This window comes from Miscanthus floridulus, chromosome 8 (assembly GCF_019320115.1).
Source record: "Miscanthus floridulus cultivar M001 chromosome 8, ASM1932011v1, whole genome shotgun sequence".
In the NCBI taxonomy this organism is placed as follows: Eukaryota; Viridiplantae; Streptophyta; class Magnoliopsida; order Poales; family Poaceae; genus Miscanthus; species Miscanthus floridulus.
In genome coordinates this window covers 82250641-82275679 of record NC_089587.1, presented here as the reverse complement: position 1 = coordinate 82275679, position 25039 = coordinate 82250641, and the positions used below count along the sequence as shown (strand labels likewise).

The 25039-nt window shown below is 44.2% G+C and overlaps 1 protein-coding gene across 1 annotated transcript; it reads right to left on the bottom strand.

The window, feature by feature from the left end:
- Positions 1-22619: 22619 nt before the first annotated feature.
- On the bottom strand, positions 22620-23589 carry LOC136469486 (uncharacterized). The gene is made up of 4 exons (XM_066467664.1): positions 23333-23589; positions 23035-23248; positions 22748-22945; positions 22620-22658 (listed from the first exon to the last, which is right to left on the bottom strand). Exons 1-4 carry the CDS (start codon positions 23587-23589, stop codon positions 22620-22622), a joined length of 708 nt encoding a protein of 235 aa, XP_066323761.1.
- Between the last annotated feature and the right edge of the window lie 1450 nt (positions 23590-25039).

Below are 25039 nucleotides of genomic sequence, written 5' to 3'. Positions count from 1 at the left end.
ATCTATTTGATATAGTTTTATTTCATGATGTGATGCATATACAAGGAGGATACGGATGGCTTCTAGTCTTGCAACCGGTGCAAAGGTCTCTCCAAAATCCAAACCTTCAACTTGAGGGAACCCCTTTGCAACTAGTCTTGCCTTGTTCCTCACAACAGCACATTGATCATCTTGCTTGTTGTGAAACACCCACTTTGTTTCAATGACTCTTGCACCTTTTGGTAGCTCTTCAAGAGTCCAAACTTTATTGCAGGTGAAGTTGTTCAACTCTTCATGCATGGCATTGATCCAATCTGGATCTTGAAGAGCTTCTTCTACCTCGGTAGGCTCAAAACAAGAGACAAAAGAGTGATGTTCAATAAATAAAGTAAGTTTTTGTGAGCGAGTCATTACTCCCTTTGATGGACTCCCTATGATGAGATCTTATGGATGAGCTTGAAGTAGAGATGAATTTTTTCTATCAACCACTTGAGGGGGAGGTTGTGGAGCATCAACATTTTGTGCTTGTGTATTTGCTCATGGGAGACATGAGTATCTTTATTTTCTACTCTCCCATCTTTTTCATCATCTTGTGGCACACTTGATGAAGGAGGATTGATCACTTGTACATCATCTTCATCATCATTAGGCTTTATGTCTCCAACCAGAATGTTTTTCATAGCCTCCCTCAATGGTTCATCACCTACATCATCAAGATTCTCATGTGCTTCTTGGGAGCCGTTAGATTCATCAAATTCTGCATCATATGTTTCTTCAACCAAGCCTATGGCATGATTAAATTCTCTATATGCTTTGGACTTTGATAAGTAACCAACAAGAAAACCAATATCACAATGTCTTTGAAACTTCCCTAGGTGTTACCACTTCTTATAGATATAGCATTTGTAACCAAACATCCTAAAGGAGACGTCCAGCTTCTTCCTATTGAGCAACTCATAAGGTGTCTTGCCAAGAAAATTTTGAAGGAATAGGCGGTTGGATGCATATCAAGCGGTGTTGATAGCTTCTGCCTATAGAGAGTGTTGTACTCATCAAGCATTGTTCTTGTAAGAGTGATCAATGTCTGGTTCTTTCACTCAACTACACTATTTTGTTGAGGAGTATATGTTGCGGAGACCTCATGCTTGATCCCAACTTCATCACAATAGGCTTCTATGTTTGTGTTGTCAAATTCTTTACCGTTGTCCATTCTAATCTTCTTGAGCTTCACTTTAAATTCATTTTGTGCTCTCTTGTCAAACTTCTTGAAGCAAGATGCAACTTCAGATTTGTCATGAAGGAAGAATACCCATGTGTATCTTAAATAGTCATCAACAATCACAATACAATAAAGATTTCCTCCCAAACTCTTGTATGTTGTTGGTCCAAATAAGTCTAAGTGAAGGAGTTCTAGCACTCTTGTGGTTGACATGAAAGCTTTTATTGGATGAGTATTTGCAACTTGCTTGCCGGCTTAACATGCACTACAAAGCTTGTCCTTCTCAAACTTCACATCCTTCAACCCTCTCACCAAATCATTCTTCATTAGCTTCTTGAGTGAGCTCATCTCAAAATGTGCAAGTCTTCTACACCATAGCCACCCAAGTGTTGTTTTGGTAAATAGGCAAGTCTTCAAATTAGCATCTTCAGAGGTGAAGTCCACTAAATATAGGTTGTTGTATCTAAATCCTTTGAATATCACTTGCTCATCATCCTTCTTAGATATAACAACTTCCTTCTCGGTAAACAAGCATTGGAAGCTAAGATCACATAATTGTCCAATGGATAGCAAGTTGAAGGTCAATGAAGGAACATATAGCACATTTGAGATAGAATGATCATTTGATATTGCCAATTTGCCCAATCCATTTACCTTACCCTTTGAATTATCTCCAAATATGATTCTTTCTTGTCCATCTACTTCTTTATCTAGTGAGGTGAACATATGAGGATCACCAACCATATGTTGTGTGCAACCACTATCAATAACCACATAACTTCCACCGATCTTGTAGTTCACCTACACACAAGAGATCAAGCTTTAGGAACCCAAACTTGTTGAGGGTTCTTCACCTTCTCAATAAGTGACTTTGCTACCCAAATTTTCTTAGGCATATTTTTGTTGGGAGGTCCTAAGAACATGACTTTCATCTTCCCACTAGAGTCCTTTCTAAGCATGTAATGAGCATTAAAGGCACAAGGTCTAGCATGCTTGGGCAAGGGTTGTGGTGGTGGAGTTTGACACTCATGGGCAAAGTGGCCTTCTTGTCCACACTCAAAACATCTCTTTGGCTTTGTCTTTGACTTTTGTTGTTGTTGAGCTTGAGCCTTCTTCTCTTGGTTTGCCAAGTACCCAATGCCACTTCTATCCATCTTCATGACAGTGTTCATTAGTAGTTCACTTTGAAGATGCTTGCCTCTTGTGAACTTGGTAAATCCAATCTTAAGATGCTCTTTCTCTAATTTGAGCTTCTTGTTCTCTTCCTTGAGTGCATCATTATTTTTCTCTTCCTTGAGCTTCTTGTTCTCTTCTTTTAACTTCTCATTCTCAAGAATCAAATCACCATCATGATCAAGAGTTTCTAGCACTATGGTGTTGGTGGTTTTGAGCTCTTCAAGATCTTTCTTAAGCTTTTTATTGTCATTCTTGAGCTTGATATACTCATAACTATCGGTCTCAGCCACTTGCTTGCCCTTGCTACTAGAACTTTGCTCAATGCTCTTAATGATCAAATCATCACATGATGTAGCTATATCAATCTTAACAACATTGTTAGTAGCATCATGTGGCTCATTAGATAAATATTCTTGAGCAATGACAAGATTATCATGATTAATCTTAAGAGTAGTATATTCTTCTTTTAGCATGTTGTGGCTAGTGACGAGCTCATTGTGTATCCTCTCAAGTTTATCATGTTTATCTTTAAGCTCTTTCTTAGAAGATTTGAACTCCTTGAGTTTGAATGATATAGCATCATTTGCTTCTCTAAGTTCAACACTGGTCTTTTCGGCTATATCACATTTAGTTAAGAGAGAATCATTCTTAGCTTCTAGTTTTTCATTCTTAACTCTACTCTTTCTAATGATCTTAGTGTATTGATTTAGCAATTTAACAAGATCATCATAATAAGGTGATTCATATTCATCATCATCACTATCGCTATCATCATTGCTAGCATGTTCATCACCACTACTATCATCATTTGATACCTTGCGATCACCCTTGGCCATAAGGCATAGGTGTGTAGAGGATGATGGCAGTGGCAGCGGTGAAGATGATGAAGAGTCAATAACAATGGCGGCCACCTTCTCATTTTCACTATCATCATCGGATGAGTCACTAGATGAATTAATGTCCGTGAGCCAATCACCGATGATGTATGCCTTTCCACTTTTCTTTTTCTTGCCATCTCTCTTCTTGTATGGCTTGTTTTTCTTTTTCTCATCTTCTTCTTCATTGCTTGAGTCATCTTTCTTGCCCTTGTATTTGTTCTTGAACTTGTCTTTCTTGGGCTTGGTGCATTGGTGTGCTAGATGACCAAGTTCTCCACAATTATAGCAATCTATCTCGGAGATTGGCTTCCTTCTAGAGCTAGTGAAGAACTTCTTCTTCTTACCATCAAACTTGATGCCACTCTTATTGAGCTTCTTTAGCATCTTGGCGGTTCTTCTCACCATGAGAGCAAGACTTGCATCATCAATTTCATCATCACTTGAGCTCTCATACTCAAGCCTTGCTTTGCCCTTCTGTTGGCTAGCTTTGAATGCTAAGTCTTTTTTTTTCTTCTTAGTAGAGGATGAGCCATCTTGTGGTGTGATGTGCATGTACATCTCATGAACATTGATCTTTCCTAAGATTTGTATTGGTGTAGCGGTGGAAAGATCACCTTGATGAAGCACGGTCACAATATGCCCATATTTATCAATGGGGAGGACACTCAAGATTTTTTTTACAACATCGGATGGTTGCATTTGAGTGAGTCCAAGCCCATTGAGCTCCTCTATAAGAATATTCAAACGTGAGTACATCTCATTAGCACATTCTTTAGGAAGCATCTCAAAAGAGTTAAGCTTTTTCATGATAAGATGATAGCGTTCCTCACGCTCACTCTTTGTTCCCTCATGGAGCGCACAAACGTCCGACCACAGTGCATGGGCGTCCTTGTGGTTCCTCACCCAGTTAAACACATCTTTGCAAAGGCCTCTAAAGATGGTGTTTCAAGCCTATGCATTCCATTTCTCGTAATTCACCTCATCGCCTTATAGGTGTGTAGCATCCCAAGGTTTTGGGAATCCTTGTGAGGCGGCTCTAAGTATTCCAACATCTAGAGCTTCTAAATACGCCTCCATATAGATTTTCCAATATAGAAAATCACCCCCTCAAAGATAAGAGGAGGTCCATCCCCATGAGACATCTTTCTCTAGACGGTTAAGTCTAATTCGTGAGCACGAGGCTCTGATACCAATTGAAAGGATCAAGATGCCCAAGAGGAGGGGTGAATTGGGCTAATTCTAAATTTTTTTGCAATAATTAAGTCCTACGGTTAGCCCAATTAACCCCTTGTGCCTAGAAAGTGTTTCTATTGATCTACCGCACAAAAGTTTAGTAACCTATGTTCCAATCCTACTCTAGCATGGCAATTCTATGAATGTAAAGAAAAGAATTGAATTGCTCAAAGTAAATGCTCAAGGTAAAGAGAGAAGCAGGAATGCGGCGATGTTTTGCCGAGGTATCGAAGAGTCGCCACTCCCCACTAGTCCTCATTGGAGCACCCGCGCAAGGGTGTAGCTCCCCCTTGATCCGCGCAAGGATCAAGTGCTCTCTATGGGTTGATTCTTTGACACTCTATCGTGGTGAAACACCCACAACCGCTCACAATTTGAGTTGGGTCATCCACAAGCTCCGCCGGATGATCACCAAGCTCTCAATCACCACCAAGCCATCTAGGTGATGGTGATCACCAAGAGTAACAAGCATAAACTCTCACTTGACCATGATAAGCCTAATGAGAAGGGTGGATGCACACTTTGCTACTCTTGCTTTCACTAATGAGGGCTCTCTTTGGGATTCTCAAATCTCAATCACCTCACTAGGACTTTGCTCTTCTTGGCACTCTCAAAGATGTTTCTCAGCTGTTGAAATGAGCAAAAGTACCCTCTCACATGAATGGAGGAAGTATTTATAACCTTGGTTGAAAAATGAACCGTTATATGCCTCTACGGGGTGACCAGACGCTCCGGTCATGCTGACCGGATGCTCCGGTCAGTTCTCCCCGAACTCCAGTATTTAAGTTGTGACTGGACACTGGATAGCGTCCGGTCAGCCCTGATCAGACACGTCCAATCATGATTGTCCCTCTCTGGAACCTTACTGGAGTCGATCGGATGCTGAGACCCAGTGTCCGATCACTCACCTCTCAACGTCCGTTCACACTGACAAAATCAACCTTGAATCAAATGAACTGACCAGACTCTACGCCAGCGTCCAGTTACTCTGGAACTAGCATCCGATCATCATTTGACCCTCCATTCACTTCCAACTCTCGATCATACATGAATGAAGTTGGCTCCAATGGATCTAAGGGCTTTTTAGGAGCTACCTAGTGCTAGATTTAGCAAGTGTGCACCACACCTAACTCACTAGACTCACCTAGGTCAAGCTACCCATCCATACCCACCCTTAATAGTACGGCCAAAGGAAAAACAAAGTCCTAAACTACTCTAAGTGTCTCCTCAACACCAAACGACACTTAGAACTAGTTCATCCTTAACCTTGTCGTTCATCCTTTAAAAACTGAAATGATTTCCATCATAGGGACATGACCACCATGATAGCCCAATCGATCTCCATTACCGTGACCTAACTTAATTGTCTCTGCAAAACACACATTAGTCACAGTAATCACATCATCGAAACCCAACTAGAGGCCTAGATGCTTTCAATTAGTAAGACCACGTGTGGAAGCATGTACGGATGGATGAACAGGTAATACTAGTAGCCAGGACCATTTGGTTACACACGCAAAAGTTACGTACGGGAGCACTAGATAGAGTACTTGTATATATACTCGTGATGCACAGTGCCGGTCCTACGATTTTAAGGGCCCTATGGCGATCTCGTCGCAACGGCCGTATTAACCATGTATAAAATCTTATAATATATAGGCACTAATTTTACTTGCAAAATGAAACAAATTCAATAACATATTTTAATTTAACATGTCTAATAATTATCGAGGAATAATTTAGATTAAGCAATATATTTGTAGATGTATGATAATTATCGAGGAATAATGTAGATTAAAAAAGTAATATATTCGTTTTTTTCTCACCCATGACAAATGTTTCTTAGGCAACATTCTAAAATTCTAACACCTAAATTAGAAGAAAAATATGACTATATGGGTACAAAGTACTAGAAGTTTAGAATACTATACAAATAATTAATTTGGATTTAAAATAAAAAGAAAAAAATACCTTGGGGCTAAACAATTGATCAGTGATCTCAATTCGTAAGAAGCCAAGAATCAAGATATCATCATCTTGGAGCCCTGCCTGATCGCCGTCCTCATATGTCGTGTCCGTGTCTTCGGTAGTCTAGCTCTTCACCGCGGCGCGGCTCACCAGCTCTGCATGTGTAAGGCACACGTCGCGAACTCACGATCAGAGTGTGTTGTGTGCAGCATGACTCCTCGTCTCCTCTCTACCCTAGGGCCATGGGAAAGGAAACTAGGAAAGAAATATCGATGTTGTCTTTTTGGACTGTCTGACCAGTTCTATATCTCTCTTCTCATTAGTTTGCTAATGCCTAATAAACTATAGGACCTGAGGGTTTAAATACCTGGGCTTGGGCCCCTCCTCCACTTGGGCCCTCAGCCGTCGCACCTCGTGCCCTACCCGGCTACCCCTAGGGCCGGCACTTGCGATGCATGTACTTGTAGTACATATACATGGACGTGTTTGATAGTCTATATATAGTGTTATAGAATGAACAAAGGAAGAGACCACAAAGACAAATATATAATTAGATCGGTTAAGTATGTACTTGTAGTACATATACTTGTCTAAGAGACTAGTAAGACCATGTGTGGAAGCATGTACCGATGGATGAACAGGTAATACTAGTAGCCAGGACGATTTGGTTACACACACAAAAGGTACGTACAGGAGTACTAGACAGAGTACATGTATACTGACGATGCATGAGCGGGTGTACATTTTACATGTGTATCAATAAGGTGTTAATCATGCATTTAATTATGCGCGTGCCGTGTGGTTGCCTTTGCTTGACACAAAGTGATGATGAGCGTGAGCGGCACTACCGTATATATACAGGCCCCTAGGCCCTAGCTCAGATCACCAACCAACCTTGTCACAGTCGCTGTATTTTTTTTGTTTTTCAGCCCCCTTTTTTAAAAAGATTTTCACAAATACAACCTTGGCAGTATCCTTTCAAAAAATAGACCCTAACCTCAGCGTCGTGACAATTGGCGCCGAGCTTACACATCTCAGCGCTAATTGCTTTGGCGCCGAGATCCAGGGTCATTTTCTTCGTGCCGTTGACATGGCTGCTTGCGTGGCGTGGACATGGCATGAGCTCGGCGCCGTGAATCTTGGCATCGAGCAATGGAAATTGATAAATTTTAATTTTTACCATGGCTTGGGTATTGAGAAATGTGGCTAACTCTAGATTTTTTACAGTGACTTGTTGTTTGATCACTTAAAACAATCTAGAAATACTTAAGATAAAAATTGATCTAGGGTTTATGTTCATGAACTAACCTAAAAATGCTTCTAAGTGTTGGATCAATAGTTAACTCCTTTTTCATGATTCTGTTTTGACCAGGGTAAAACTATAGTTTCTTTTCTAGATATGAAGTTTGACCTTTAATAGAAGTTGTGGTTTGAGTTGAGTACAACAAACTTTGCCGACCAGGTTTCTGGAGACCGCGTGATTGCCATAGGAGCCAAAGTGAATTTCAAGGAGTAATTTTGTACCCTCTTCTCGGGTGATGCATTTTTGCAGTATCCCTTCCTTGGCGCTTTTTCTCATCAACTTCCCATCTACCAACACGTAATGGTTGCTGCGACGGATGAGGCATTCAGTTTTGGTCTGGCGGGTACATCGGCGCTGGTGAGGTACTTGATGAACTGTTCCCTTCAATCAACGACCGGCGAAGGTACTATAAGTACCAGCTGCTTGACGGGGGAAACTACTTGAACTTCCTTCTCTTCCTTAATAGACGGCGTAAAGAGGTCTTGAACGAAAACCCTAGGCAGAATCGCAGCGCGAGAAGAGCCTATCTTAGATAGGTGGTCAGCGAGCTGATTTTGGTCTCGTACCACATGGTGGTACTCGATACCATAGAACTTTCCTTCGAGTTTCCTGATCTCAGCGTAGTACACGTCCATCTTCTCACTAGAACAGGACCAATGTTTGTTGACCTGGTTGATGACCAGCGTGGAGTCTCCGTATACCATGATGCATTTGACGCCGAGGTCGACAGCTATACGAAGTTCATGGAGACATGCTTCATACTCCACGGCATTGTTGGAAACTGAAAAATGAATTTAGAGATTGTAATGGAGCTTGTCCTTAGTTGGAGTAATAAACAAAATGTCGATGCCAGCACCATTGATGTTTAGGGCACTGTCGAAATACATTATCCAGTGCTCAAGGCAAGCAGCCGGGATGAGCTCTTGGATCTTGGTCCACTCAGCGATGAAGTAAGCCAGTGCCTATGACTTAATGGTTGGCCTGCTTCTGAATTCTATGGAATAAGTGCTGAGCTTGACTACCCACTTGATGATGCGGCCATTGGCCTCTTTGTTATGGAGGATGTCCCCTAGAGGGAACTCGATGACCATGGCGATCTTGTAGTACTCGAAGTAATGGCAGAGCTTGCGCGACGTGACCAGAATGGCATATAACAGCTTCTGAACCTGAGGGTAACGAGTTTTGGACTCATTAAGAACCTCACTGATGAAGTAGACCGGACATTGTATCTTATAGGCATGTCCAACTTCCTCACGCTTCACGACAATAGCTGTGCTAATGATGCGAGAAGTGGCGGTGATGTAGATCAATAGGGTTTCGTCTGGTTGAGGCACTGTCATGATCGGGGGCTTTGTTAAAAACAACTTGAGCTACTCGAAGGCCGTATCAGCCTCCTCCGACCAGGAGAAGCGCTCGGAGGCCTTGAGTAGTTTGAAGAACGGTAGTCCCTTTTCATCGAGGCATGATATAAAGCGACTAAGAGCGGCCATACACCCTGTGAGCTTCTGTATATCATTTACGTAGGTCGACTATTTCATATTGGTTATGGCGGAGACCTTGTCAGGGTTAGGTTCGATACCGCGGGCGCTGACAATGTAGCCCAGGAGTATGCCGAATGGAACTCTAAAGATGCACTTTGAAGGGTTTAACTTCCATCTGTATCTTTTTAGGTGGGCGAACGTTTCTTCAGGGTCAGCGATGAGATTGTCGATGGTTTTGGATTTAACGACCATATCGTCGATGTAAGCTTTGACGTTGCGGGCTATCTGTTGATCAATGCACATCTAGATGGCCCTTTGGTAGGTCGCCCCACGATTTTTGAGTCCAAAAGACATGGTGGTATTGCAATACGCACCAAAAGGCGTGATGAACAATGTTTTGATCTGGTCATCCTCTTTGAGATATATCTGGTGATGGCTAGAGTAACTATCGAGGAAGGAGAGGAGTTTGTAGTCGGTGGTGGAGTCTACAACCTCGCCTATCCAAGGCAGATGGAAGGGGTCTATAGGGCAGTGTTTGTTGAGATCAGTGTAATCAACGCACATTCTCCATTCTTTATTCTTTTTTTGAACAAGAACAGGGTTTACCAACCACTCAGGATGATACACTTCTTTAATAAATCCGGCTGCTATGAGCCATTTTATTTCTACCCTAATAGCCTCCTTCTTGTCTAGCGTGAATCATCAGAGTTTCTGCTTGATTGGCTTGGTGGTCAGTGAGACATTCAAGGAGTGCTTGATCTTCTCCCATGGTACTCCTGGCACATCTGTAGGTTTCCAAGCAAACACACCGACATTGGCACATAGGAAGGAGACAAGCGTGCTTTCCTATTTGGGGTCGAGATGAGTCCCAATCTTGGCGATCTTGGTGGGGTCATCGAGGCCGAGGCTAACCTCCTTCATTTCCTTAGACTTAGCGGAGGCACGAGGAGGCTCTAGTGCTGGGATCTCTAGGTCATCGGTGGGCACCATCTTGGCGCCAGTGACCACGCTAGCCATCTAGATGGAGAGGTCAGTGGCTTTGGCGAGGGAGAGACTCTCTGTTACATAGGCCTAGGCGATAGAAAAGGTTGGTCCAAAGGGCCAGAACTCCTGCAGGTGAGGGCATCTTCAATACCAGATAGGCGTAGTGCGGTATGACCATGAACTTGGCTAGAGCTAGCCGACCAAGTATGGCATGGTAGGCGGTCTTGAAGTCAGCGACGTAGAAGTTGATGTGCTCGACGTGGAAGTTGCTAGCCGTGCCGAATTGTACCGGGAGGGTGGTCTCTCCAAGCGGTCATGATGCCCTGCTAGGTACCACACCCCAGAAGGAGGAGTTAGAGGGAGTGAGGTCTTCTAGTCCAAGGCCCAACTCCTTTAGGGTTCCGGCGAAGAGGAGGTTTAGGGCGCTTCCGTCGTCGATGAGTACTTTGCTGAAGAGTACTTTCTTGATGGCTGCATTGACAACAAGGGGGAAATGCCCTATGTAAGGGATGTCTGCCCACTGGTCAGCCCTACTGAAGATGATGGGGACCTCAGACCAGGGGCGATAGCTGGGGTCGGTGATAGCATCTTCTGTGTTGACGACGAGCACCCGGCGGGCGGTGAGTTTTCGATCTCTTCTGCTCTCGGCGGTGGGGAGGCCCCAAAGATAGTGATGACCACTTTGTCGTGATCCTAGAAGGCGTTATTGTTGTCCCCAAGTTGTCGGTGACCTCTAGCTCCATCGTCATTGTCGTCGTCCTTCTTTTTGGCTTGGAACTCCTTAGCCAAGCCAATGCAGTCCTTCATCTTGTGCTTGCTGTTCTTGTGGAGGGGACATGGGCCTTCGAGGATTTTCTTATACTGCTCGTCGTAGTTTTGTTTGGTGCGAGGTTTGTCAACGGCGGCGATGATGTTGTCTGGTCGGCGACGACAATACTGACCAGCTTTAGACCCTTTCGGCCAATCACGGGCACTGTCCTGATGGTGGCCATGGTCGTCTTAGCGGCAATCATTATGGTGTCGTTCGTCGGGGCACTCATCGCTGCGGCGAGTTGGGCGGTGAGTGCCCGCATCCACGTTGAAGCAGACTTTGGCCTCTTCTGCGTTGGCATATTGATCGGCAGTCGTGATCATCTCGCCAATCCTCTTTGGCGGCTTACAATTGAATTTAGAGCGGAGGTCGCGGTGATGGAGTCCTCTAACAAAGGTGGTGATGACTTCTGCTTCCGTGATGTTAGGAATAGAATTCCTCATCTCAGAAAATCATTTGATTTTACTACGGAGGAGCTCGGACGGTTTCTGATAAATGCGATTCAGATCATGCTTGGTGCCCGCCGAGTACACGTAGCCATATAATTGTCGGTGAAGACCTTCTTCAACAGTTCCCAAGATTCAACGGAATCTGGGGCGACGCTCGTGAGCCAGTTCATTGCGATCGGCGTAAGCATGATGGAAAGATAGTTCGCCATTACACTGGGATCTCCACAGGCGGCACACAAAGCAGTGGCATATGCTTGTAGCCACTATGTGGGGTTCATCCGCCCCTCACAGGGCTCGACTCCGGTGATTTTAAAACCATGAGGCCACTAGAGTGTTTGGAGTAACCTCAACAACGTGGATGTAGGCAAGCCTTGGCGACGAGCTGAACCACGGGATAAATCATTATGTCTCTTATACTTGATTTACATTACTTGCATGTCATATTATTGTTGAGGTGATTTCTAGGGTTTCTAGTCGATCTACTTGTGTGTGGTGTTTCTACTACTTCCAGCTCTCGATCTGTGACTATCATACCTGCAGTAAGCTGAGAAATTTATCCGATCTAAGTTTCCGTTCACTGATTTTGAACTATGACTCGAAGTTGTCTGCAGGTACGACAGTACCGCTGTTCTGGCCCGGCAGTGCCACAGTTCGGCGGTGTCGCCCGTCAGAGCGACAGTGCCATAGGGTGAAATTGATAAAAGTTTGAGTGTTTATTTTGACAGGCGTATTCACCCCCTCTAGGGCAACCAAAGATTCTATAGATATGGGGCGATGGAATACTAAAAAGCATGTAGAGTATATGATAAATTCGTCATAACTAGGTAAGGATTATAGGATATCTGTATTTATCTATATCTATATCTATATCTAAACCTAATAATAAAGAGGCAAAATTTCAGTCTATTTTTTTGTTACCCATTTTTTTGGTATGACCTCCTCTAACTAATTCCATGAATGTGAAAACTATTAGTGTTCGTCTCTCTACAACTTCTTCTGATTTCTTTCTATACCTAATAATAAAGAGGCAAAATTTCAACCCATTTTTTGTACACATTTTTTTGGGTACGACCTCCTCTAACTAACTTCGTGAATGTGAAAACTACTAATTTTCGTCTCTCTACGACTTCTTATGTTTTCTATATATAATAACATACGTAGGCCTTTTTTAGGTAACCTGAATAGGTACGAATTCAAATCCTAATTCAAATAGATCATTTCAAGTCCTGAGTAAACTTCGGTAAGAATCCTAATCCTATTCTACTCTCTATTTTTTCTATATTTATGGCCAAAATTTCTGCAATATAATTATTTTCACCTAGCTCTAATCCCATTCCACTTTTAGATCTATTGTTCGATTATGTCCCCTGTCCTTTTTTTCCAAGTCCATGTCCCATTCAGTTTGGGTCAAATCAATATTAATTTTTTTTCCTCCGTTCCTTTGGGTGCACTTCACTTTTCGTTTGATTTTTTTTGTTGGCCTTCCGTCCGATTTCTTTATTTATGATTTCTTTTGTTTTTTTCTTTTGCATCCGTGACCCTCTTAGGTGATTTTTTTCCATGGACTTTTTTTATAAAAATAATTATTATGGACCTTTCAACTGTTGATTTTCTCTAAGACAAATTTTCTGCTACCAAGTTGTTAACGTAAGTTTGATCAGAAACATATTCTTATTGAAACCTGGTTTAGCAGGTGATTCAACTAATCAAAATGTGAATAGAAAATTTAAATAGTTTATTGTCTAATCTGGTCTAAATAAATGTATCTATGCGATAAGCGACGAGGCTAGCATGTGAAAACTCAAGTAAGTTTTCCATTATAATCATAAGTATTGTAAACATGTCAGCAACACATACTCCTTGTTGACTTTAATTATAGAGATTAAAATTAGTTTTTTATGGTCCTCAAACGTCCCAAAAATCAATATTTAACTATAGCAGTGTAATAAATAGGGGGCTATGGACATTTAGCGGCTAGTCTATCTTGAGGCTAAGAGTCAGCTATAGCGGACTATAGCAGGTTGAAATAGCTAAACTAAACATGAGCACAAATAGCGGTGTAATTTGTTTTTTTCTTGAACTATAACAACACATGGGTAGAATCAAAAAATAAAGTTACTCCCTTCGTTCCTTAATATAAGCCATATAGATTTCTAAAGAAAATTCCAAAATATAGGTACGTATCAGCTCCCACGCCAATTAGTTTAGAAACCTTCCCACCGTACCTAGCACATACCCCAATCAATCCCTTAAATTTAGGAACCAATCTGATTGTGAGAGAGAAGATGGCCTGATTTTTCTTTTTTTCTTGGTCTCACGTCCTTCTCCAAGCCGTGCGTTAATATTGGTGCTAAAAACTATATGGCTTATATTAAGGAACGGAGGGAGTATAATATATTTACGTCTAAATATTTATGTGGTTTGCAACAGAAGAAAAAATATATCAAAATTGTATTTTAATTCAGACTTAACAATACATTGTCATATTGTTGCCTGATATTAACTTATACATTGGATGTCATGGCCATCACGAAATAAATTATAGCTTTTAAATTTTATAAATGGTGAAACATAAATAATACCACCCTATAGATCGTCTTGAATATTCTAGGTACATAGTTTTTGCTATACACGTAGATATACGAAGTGTCTAGATATATAGTAAATGTAATATATCCATAGAAGACAACAAATGACACGTAAGCCGCAATGCACGGAGATATTTACTAGTCTAATATTAAAGGGAGAAAAGTTTGTTCATATGTCATTCCTCATAACCATCCGATGGGAATCTGATGGATCCAATATCTCTTGTACCCGTACGGGTTGGTGTCAAGCAACGGTGTGTAGTCCGATACTCTGATTCCACAAAATGAATTGGAATACAAGGCGTTTTTCTAGTCCCTCACTCTTTCCCATGCCTATATGAGAAGAGTGTTACGTTATTCGGACAAAGTCCGATTCCAAACAAACGCTTGACACGTGATTAATTATTGGACAAGTCTCTAAGGCCCGTGTGTGTGTGTGTATATATATATGCCCTTTAGAGCAGTACACATGCAGACATTGATTGTTAAATAGATAAATCTCCTAACCACGAGTCGTCTAGGTGAGGTCACACAACAAATTACATATTGTCTGCTGTAACACATGGACGTGTTTGATAGTCTATATATACCGTGTTATAGAATGAACAAAGGAAGAGACCACAAAGACAAATATATACTTAGATCGGTAAGTATGTACTTGTAGTACATATACTTGTCTAAGAGACTAGTAAGACCATGTGTGGAAGCATGTACGGATGGATGAACAGGTAATACTAGTATCCAGGACCATTTGGTTACACAGGCAAAAGGTACGTACAGGAGTACTAGACAGAGTACATGTATACTGACGATGCATGAGCGGGTGTATGTTTTACATGTGTATCGGTAAGGTGTTAATCATGCATTTAATTTTGTGCGTGCCGTGTGGTTGCCTTTGCTTGACACGGAGTGATGATGAGCATGAGCGGCACTATTCGCTTGATCATTTCTGGGGCTTATAAACTAGCTGATATTGTTTTGTTGTGAGAGAAAAATACTATATCATGACTGATAAGCATGGCTGATACGATCAAGCGAAAAGGGTTACATGCCCCTAGACTGCCCCTAGGACCTAGCTCAGATCACCAACCACTACCGGATACAGGAGCTTTGTCGAGTGCTAGGGGCACTCGACAAAGCCCCAAAAACACTCGGCAAAGCGTTTGTCGATTGTTACACTCGACAAACGACACTTAGCGTAGGTTTTAACGGCAAAGAGTTGTTTGCCGAGTGTCAATCGTCGGGCACTCGGCAAAGACTATGCCGAGTCCAAAAAAACAATTAGCAAACATTTTTCGAGAAAAAAAACAAGCCGCCGGTGGTACCACCAGCACAGCCGCCGGCCACCACCACCGCCGGCCACCACCACCACGCCGGATCCGGGAGAGGGAGGGCCAGATCCTACCGGGAGAAGAAGAAGGGGAGGGGAGGGGCCGCCACCATGGAGCCCACCGCCGCCGCGTTGCTCGCCGTGGAGCCTGCCGCCGAAGGGCTCCAAACTGTCAGATCCATGGATCCACCGCCACCGGGATCCAACCCACCAGATCCGCCGCCGGAGGACACCTCTCCATCGGATCCGCACCGTGGTGGCTCTATCCCACCAGATCCACGATGCCACCCACCGGTGGAGCCATGGAGGGAGGGGAGGAGGGCGGATCTGCACCACCACCCGCTGCTCCACATCACCGGGAGGGGCTGAGCCGCCCTGCGCCATAGACGGGAGGGGCTAGGCTGCCTCGCAAGCGGCCGTGAAGGCCCCCCCGGAGGGAGGGCGCGGGCAGGTGGATCTGAGGAGGAGGCAGGGGAGGAGGGAGGGGAGGGGCGCCCGCGGGAAGAAGAATGGGGAGGGGAGGGGCGTTTGGAGGAAGAAGAAGGGGGAGGGGAGGGGCGCCATCGGGGGAAAAAGAATGGGGAGGGGAGGCCGGGGCGCCCGCGAGAAAAAAAAAGGGGAGGGGAGGGGCGCCGCCGGGGGAAGAAGAATGGGGAGGCCTCCTGAGGGGAGGGAGGGGAGGGGCGCGTCGGGCCAGGAAGGGAGGAGGGGAGGGGTGACGGCGGGGGAAGAAGGGGGAGGGGAGGGGTGTCTGCTGGGGTGGTTAAAAATATTTTTTCCTTTGTCGAGTGTCCTAGATCTGGGCACTCGGTAAAATTTTTTTTTCATTAAAAGATTTTTTCCTTTGCCGAGTGTCCTAGATCTGAGCACTCGGCAAAGTTTTTTTTATTTTTTTTCTTCTCCTTCTTTCCCAGAAAAAAGATTTTATTTCTTTGCCGAGTGTCCTAGAATTTTGCACTCGGCAAAGTTTTTTTTGTTTTTTTTTCTTCTCCTTCTTTTCCAGAATTTGTTTTTCTTTGCCGAGTGTCCCAGATCTGGGCACTCGGCAAAGTTTTTTTTTCATTTTTTTCTTCTCCTTATTTCTCAGAAAAAAGATTTTACTTCTTTGCCAAGTGTCAAAAAAAGCACTCAGCAAACCCCATCTTTGCCGAGTATTTTTTTTTACACTCGGCAAACCTCCTCTTTATCGAGTGTTTTTTTTTTGCCAAGTGTTTTTAAAGCAGCACTCAGCAAATAATTTATTTGCCGAGTACCCGAGAGAATACACTCAGCAAACATAAAAACACTCGGCTGGTAGTGAACCAACCTTGTCGTAGCCGTAGGTATAGCATCAGACGCATCACCAGGTACCCAACCCAGCCGCTTTCTGTACGTACGTGTTTCAACAGGCAGCTAGCCTTCCAGCGTGTCTGCGGAAGACGGAGACCGGCGTCGGCCGACCGTACGCTGTACCAGCGACGCCCTCGTCCTCGTCCTATGACGTTTTAGGGCCCGTACAACAGACGTCGGAGTGCCGTATGTAGAGATGTATATTTGCAAAAACACCCCCTCCGGTGGCATTGAATGAAGCGAGAAAGGAAAGCCGGTGAGCCGACGGCAGCAGTGCATGTTCTGAGACTAACACCGTCCTCTGGTGAGGCGACGGCAGCGGTGCGTGTTCTGAGACTAACACGACGGCAGAAGCGTCGTTGTACGGGACGTCGTCTCCCAGTGGCGCGCGTGGGGATCTACCTGCGGCCAAACTTGGCGTGTGTTCCTCTTTCTCCGCACGCGAGTTCTTCTCCATTGCCCTGTTGATTTGCATCCGCAACTCCTTCCCTCCCCAAATCTGCAGCGACCACAAGGCAGCGACGACGCATGAGCAGATGGTCAATCTGACTACGGGCTTCCTCCACCAGCGAGTTCTATAGTCATCAATCTTGTTGTTTTGTTCCCTGTGAAGATCTGTTCTGACGAAAAGAATTATTCTGACGAGATATGAATTGTTATTCCCCTGTCGGATCTAAGATCAATTTTTTTTTTGCTATGTCTCAAAACTATTCTGCTGGAAAACTTCTTGTGATTCTTGGTGTTGAGTGGCAGAATATTTTTCTTTGTTCTTACAACCAGTTAGATTTCAGAAAAATACTGATCATTGCTGTGTGCTCTGTGCCTACCGTGCTGTTTAATGGACGTGCAAGGTCACACCCATGTCACCTTGCCGTTTTTCTATAGAAAAACAAAAGAAGAAATACACCTGGAATACAATTATACGTACCCTATACAGGCAATAAGCATGTGAACCATCCATCTCTCGATGCTATATTTGGTTTATGATGAGGAAGAAGACGTATGTTATATTTGATTTATGATAAAATATATTATATTGCATTATATATATAATATATATGATTTATTTTGAAGGATTTGTTTTGCACCAATTAGCAACACAATGATATATATGATTGATATTCATAAGTGATCATGACAACAAGCAACTATTAAACGGTTTGTGGACAGCAAATAGACAGTTGTAATCGTCTTTGTTGTAAATTTCAAAAACTTACCGACAGCAGTTGTGTCTCTGTTGTACATGCCCTTATGCATGATGCAGATGCCGTCGTCACCGCTGCGACGCCAGCAAAATGACGCGGCCTCAGCTCGATCGCCCGGCGAAATCAATGAGCTATTAGTCCGCCACACGAACACGTACTGTACGCACACGAAAGCCATGCAGTGCCCGGCCGGACGATGGAAACACTTGTACGGTCTGGATCCCATCGATCAGATCCGATCCCGTCAGTATCCCATTATTACTCCTGCTGCTGTCGTCTGTCGTCACCCCGTTCGCTTGTTGGTTTCAGCCAGCCCAAACCAGCCAGCTAACAGTATTTTCCTCTCACAACAAACCAACACCAGCCAGCCCAAACCAGCCCAGAAACCAACCAACGAACAGGCCGAGTATCCCATTATTTTCCACATCGTTGTCAGCGACAGATTGTCGTCCCATGCCAGGCACAAACTGCACGTGCTCGAATTGTTGCACATGATTAGTGTGTGTGGTCAGCTGAGATTCTTTTCATGAATAATAATATGTGGGTGACTCCTAATTGACATTTTATATAGCAATTAATATTTTGCAAGTATTTGGATTTGTCTAAAAAGACTTACAATCGAGTGATTTTGTTTTTCAGGTGGATTTGGATCAAGCAAATCGTATTCAAATGAAGCACATGATTGAGGCCGCTCTGACTCAGCTAGATGCCACCGGGAGCCCGCCAAGTGTGATGAGCTATTAGAAAGGGATAATCACGCTGAGTCGCTGACATGAGCCGGCCTAGCTATTCTAGTCAACCATGTCCACGTAGGAGTCAACAGATGCATAATCAATGGTGTTTCGATCGTGTACCGCTCTTTTTCTCGACGCCCCTTGCCCATATATAGGAATTATTAGGAGGTGGCTGCTTTGCTATAGAGGCACTATAGGTCAGGGGCTTTGTGATGGGGCTTTTTAGAACTTTGGTGTAATTAACTGAGATGTAAATTTCAAAATAAGAAGTTCATTGACTCTGCATGGTCTCTACAAGGGAAAAAAATTCATGGTGAAAAATAGTTTCTATGATCCTTTATTGCAACAAATGCAACACAGGCAAGTTGCATGTTAGCGAAAAAAAATTGTAACAAATGAAACTATGATTATGGAAAATTACTTTCAAGTTCTAATCCCATTAGATGAGTCAAGCCTGATTTTTTTGGCCAGGAGGGGCACACAATTTACAATGTAAAATAGGTAAGGCCGCGTTTAGTTCAGCCCCGGATTTGGCGCCGCCGGAATCCTAGGTACTGTAGCGACATTGTTGCGCACTGTAGCATTTTGTTTTTATTTGGTAATAATTGTCCCATCGTTGACTAATTAGACTCAAAACGTTCGTCTCGCAAAGTACAACCAAACTGTGCAATTAGTTTTTGATTTCGTCAACATTTAGTACTCTATGCATGTACCGCAAGTTTGATGTGACGGGGAATCTTCTTTTTGCATAGTGCCAAATTCTGAAATTTGGGGAAGTAAACATGGCCTAAGATAAATATTTCGTGCTAGGTTCGGACCAAGACTTTTTTTTTCTAGACAACAGGATCTGTGCCGCCCTGTCCATTAAGGCTTATGAGCGGACCAAAATCCAGCACGCTCAGACCAGGCCCGTGGGCTATAGGCTGGCTTAATTTGCTTAGGTCTAGGATTTACAACCCAGAATGCCTTATATGAAACACTTTTAAACTCTGAATGCTTATATTTTAGGATAGAGGGAGTAATATATCTTCCCTTTATGCAAACAATCTGCTTACGTTCGATTTCCATTTACCATTACCATTACAGCACATATTTAACCAGATCGCCTTGTGGAAACATTGGACCTGCATACTACAACATCCAAAGCAAAGTAGTAGTGAAAATTAAATGTTCGGCCGCTAATCGTACCCTGTCTACCTGAACTACTTTATTTCTTACATTAATTCTGCATGCATATAGTACTACTAGCTAATAATAACCAAGGTTTTCATTTTTGAAAATTAAAATTTATCAGGGATCACAGATAAAGAGGATAAACAGGATATAACAAAGGGGTCCTGATATTTAAACAAAATTTGTACGAAAAAGATAGATATTTCTTTATCGGCACCTACGGATAAAGGGGATATATCAGAAATATCAGGAGATTTTGACCGATATTGAAAACCATGGTAATAACTAACTTGACGCCAGATTCTACATAAACTGGCCTTGCTTGAAACCTGAATAATACATGTCATTGGCTTGGTTCTTTGTTGCACAACTAATCGCCTTCAGGGAAACGACGATGACAGCGTACTTGGTCTTCACTTTCTGGAGGTGCACTGCGACGTTCTTGGCATACAGCTCGAAGAGATCGTCGAGTACGTGCTCGCCGAAGTGGTGCGCGATGAGGGGCCCGATCACCACTACCGGACTCCTGGCCCGAAGCTCTCGGCAAAGACGAGTTGACGCTCGGCAAAATATTTGCCGAGAGCAGCTCTCGGCAAAGAACCGTCGGCAAAATATCTACCGGCAAAGGATTCTTTGCCGAGAGCCCCTCTCGGCAAAATATTTACCGAGAGTAATCTCAAGGCTCTCGGCAAACTCTAGCTCTCGGCAAACTGGCGCGCCCTGGTAACGCCCCAAACGACCGCTAACGGTGACAGCTTCTTTACCGAGAGCAACCATCGGCAAAGAACTTCTTTGCCGAGAGCGACCGCCGGCAAAGAATTGTTAAAAAAAAAGATTTGCGGCAGAGGCGGTGTTCAAAAAAAAATATAGGTTTGCCGAGAGCCGACCATCAAGCTCTCGGCAAAGAGTCATATTTGCCGAGAGTCGACCACCAAGCTGGCTCTCGGCAAAGAGGCAGATTTGTCGAGAGCCCTACTCTCGGCAAAGAGTCCAGAGAGCATTTTTTTTGTTTTTGAGAGCATTTTTTTATTTTTGTTTATATTTCCAGCTTCAACAACACATATTTCACAAATATAACACATCATCCACATCATATATATCACAAATATGTCATCCACATCATATGTCTCACATTATAATCCATCTAAACATCTCAAATCCAACGACACATGTCCATCTCAAAGTGCTAAGTTCATCTCACACAAGTTCATGTCACAAAGTGCTAATACATGATGAAGAACAACAGGCTCACCCCCAAGGCTCCCACCCTCCTGACGGCGGCTGCTGCTGCGGCGGAAGGTGTGGATACGGCTGGTACCCCGACCCTCCTGACGGCTGCTGATGCGGCGGAAGTTGTGGATACGGTTGGTGCCACGACCCTCCCGACGACGGCTGCTCAGGCACATCATTAGAACCCGCCGATTGATTCTGCACAAAGGAGAATAAAAATTAGTAATTATAGTAATACTAAGGCATATAATTGTAATCTAAGCGTAGACAAGTCAAAATTTGCAGAACTAGGTATAAAATTGTAATCTAAGTCTAGACACATCAAAATTTCGGCAGCACTTCCCCTGCACGGTGGGGTTTCCAAAACCTGCAAGAAAACCAACGGCACGATGGCCGCCCACCACATATCAACGGCACGATGGCCGGCACACATATATATCAATGGCACGAAGGCCTCCCATCACCAGCCTGTTCGAGAGGCCGTAAACGATCGTGGATTATTTACTGCTGGCTGGTTTGATGTGAGAGAAAAACACTGTTCCTTGCTGGAAATTTACGATCGTTTACGAACAAGCAAACTGGCTGCACATCAACGGCACGATGGCCAACATGTACAGTAAAGAGCTTTTGTTAGAGAAGTTGAACTCACATATGAGTAAGGTGGGTATGGGTAAGGCGGTGGAGGAGCGAACAGCTCTAGTGGCGCTGGACGACCCATCGTGACGCCAGGACTTGCCACGTACTGAGCCAAGGCGTCAAACCTCGCCCGCTCGGCCTCCCACCTCTGTCACTTGGCCTCCCACTCCCTCTGTCGCTCTTCCTCCACCCTAGCCTTATGCTCCTTGAGCGCATGCACCTAAGCCTATAATTTTTCACCGCATTGTTACAAGCAATTTCGAGGAATGTAAAACCAATGAACGACGAATAAAACAGAAATAACCTGTAGTGCTGCCACACGATGCGTCGAAGTGTCCTGCCTTGGGCGTATGGGCACGCTACCGCTCGTGCTGCTTGTATGGACCTATGAGAGAGTGGGAGTGGTGTGCGGGTCGAGCGTGCTGTTGCCGATGAGGTACCGCCCATGCTTCTTGTCTCCTCCCACCCTCATGACGATGTCGTCGTCAATGTCCGCGGTGTGCGGATCCTAGTCTGCCCCATGGACTCCCCTTGCCGCCTCGGTGTACTGACTGATGCGCTCGGGGATGCTCTCGTTGGTGAACGACTCGGCTGGGTCGTCCGGGTTCCAGTTGATGTTGTCTGTCGCCTTGCCCTTGTGGGCCAGAACCCATGACTTGAGCTCTCTGCATGGCTGGTTTTGATGTGCAGCCGACTGCAAGAAAAACAACAAGACGATTATAAATCATGCAGGAATAAACGTCTGAAAGAATAAATGAAGCTACACCAAGTCACGTACCCATTTAGCCCCGAATTCGTGGATGTTAAGGTTGCCCTGGTGGTGTGATACACCTGGCATCAGCAAACGTCGTTCCCGGAGGACGGTGTGGTTATCCGCCCAATTGCCACTCACCCACCTGTCGACCATCATTTGCTAGGCCCGCGTTTTATTGGCGCACCAGCCAGGAGGCACCTGTACGACATCAAGTACATTGACAGATATAAGAACAATTCAAGCCTACCCAATCTCAGAAGAAATCAATATTGATGTTGTATATTTACCTTCAGGTACTGCTCTTTGGTCAGATGCATTAATCTTGCATCTTCTTTCTTTACCTTCCGTTGCTCGTAGACAGCACAGTAATCAATGATGGCCTGGAGCCGCGCCTCGTAATGCATGTCTGAGATGCGACCTCTAAAAGATTTGGCCGCCGCCTTGGCTGCCCTCGCCTCGTAGCCCTCGGCGCATTTGAAGAAGTCCTGCATATAGAAAAGATGTATCAATACACTGGTTCAAGAAACTCTAGCGAATGCAATGTATTGAGCAAAGTAGTGGGAGGAAGACTTACCCAAAACTCGCACATAACCCGCTCCACCACGCTTTCGTACGTGCGGCCTGTCTCGTCCTCCGCATCAGGGGCGGCGACGTAGTGCTCGTACGTGTAGGCCGGCTCCAGAGCTTCGGCGTAGCGAACCAAGCCTGGGAAGTGTTCCCTACAGAGAAGACCCAGGATGCCATTGGGCAACCTTTTGTGAGCACCTGGGACCACGACCTTCCAAGACCTGCATAAGTGATTAAGAAAAAACTGTTAGTTTCCATTGTGATTCTATCATATGTAGGAGCGAAAAAATGTAAAAGTTACGTACTTTTGCCCAACGGGTCGAATGACCGGGCGTAGAGCCTCAGGTATCGGCCGCTCAGGTAGGCTCGCCGGACCTCGTTGGTAGACACCCGAGGTTCTGGTGGAACTGGAACCGCTTGCCTCGGCGTCCTGCTCGTCCTTCCGCTCCTCCTGTTCTCCAAATACACGTCCCGACGGGGAGATTGTGTATCCGGAGAACAACAAGAAGGTACTGTTGAAACTCTGTCTCGGATCGGAGCAGACCATGGAAACTAACACCATCTGCGCATCCTCGGGCTGTCCAAAAAATATGGACAATTCAAAACAGATACGGTTATTGATATGCAAAGATCTGCATATTTCTAACCGTATCTCTTTCGAACGGGAGACACCTAATTGGGTTACGTGGAGATACATGACCAGGACAAAGAAAGAGCGGTTATACCTTAGGTGGCGGTGAAGTCAGGCTAGCGGGGCCGTGGCGGGTCGGTGCAGTGGCGAGGCGACGCGGTGCGGGCAGACCTGGGGACACCGAGGTACTCCGACTCGGCTCCTGCAAAAAGAAAGAAAGAAGCAAAATAACGTCAACTCAAAAATTCGGCAGCATCTCCCCTGAACGGTGAGGTTTCCAAACCTGAAAGAAAACCACGGCACGATGGCCGACAACCACATATATATCAAGGAACCACATGCAGCTTAATTATCAACTACTACTACTCTAACTACTACAACTACTACTACACTAACTACTACTACCACTACAGTTGAGTGGGGTATGTAAGTGAATTGGTATGGTTTTCAGCTATACTATTTCTTATTTTCCTGGCACACAGAAAGTTGATGAAATATGTTTATTGATGAAAATGCATATTTCTGAATATTATTAAAGTTTTTAGCTTCCTGAAATAATATGGGGGCTAGATACGATCCAAATATGTTTATTGATGAAAATGCGCTAATTGCTAATAGATGGGCTAATTTTTAGCTAAACCTTCAACCAGTTGTTAGCTAACTCTAGCTCTAGCTGATCCGAGTATGCCCTGTATCAGTTACGATACCTGCATTTCATCAGGAGCAGTTTTCTTTTTATGTGGAAACTAATACATTTATGGACCCTACATTTATTCATTTGCAGATACCAGTCTGAAGCCCTGCTGCCACACCATAAAGTAATTTTCCTGCTCTGATTGCACCATCTATAACCCAAAACGTTCATGTATCAATGCTAATGTGCTGCGTTCCTGTTTCCAGCACGTTCTTCACTGTCCACTGCCCCAGTGCGGGAGAGAGACGCCTGCTGGGAGTACTGCGACAAGCTGGATGGAAACAAGGTCAGGTGCAGGTTCTGTCACAAGGTTCTCAACGGCGGCATCAGCAGGCTCAAGTTCCACCTGTCCCAGATCCCCAGCAAAGGGGTGAACCCTTGCACCAAGGTGAAGGAAGACGTCATTGACAAGGTGAAGGCCATCATCTCGGCCAAGGAAGAGTACAAGGAGTTCCAGCTTCTCAAGAGGCAGTGTGTAGCCGAACTAAAGCAAGAGGTCATCTTTGGATTAAGGTTTCAGAAACCGTTTGGCATAAACCAACACAGTAGGAAAGGAACACCACAAACCTTAAATCTCCCAACAAATAGTGCAACAAACACTAATCAAAATACATGGGGAAAAATCCTTAGATCCAGCTATCCAAAGAGCAGAAAATTAACACACACACTGGATCAATGAGCGTCACT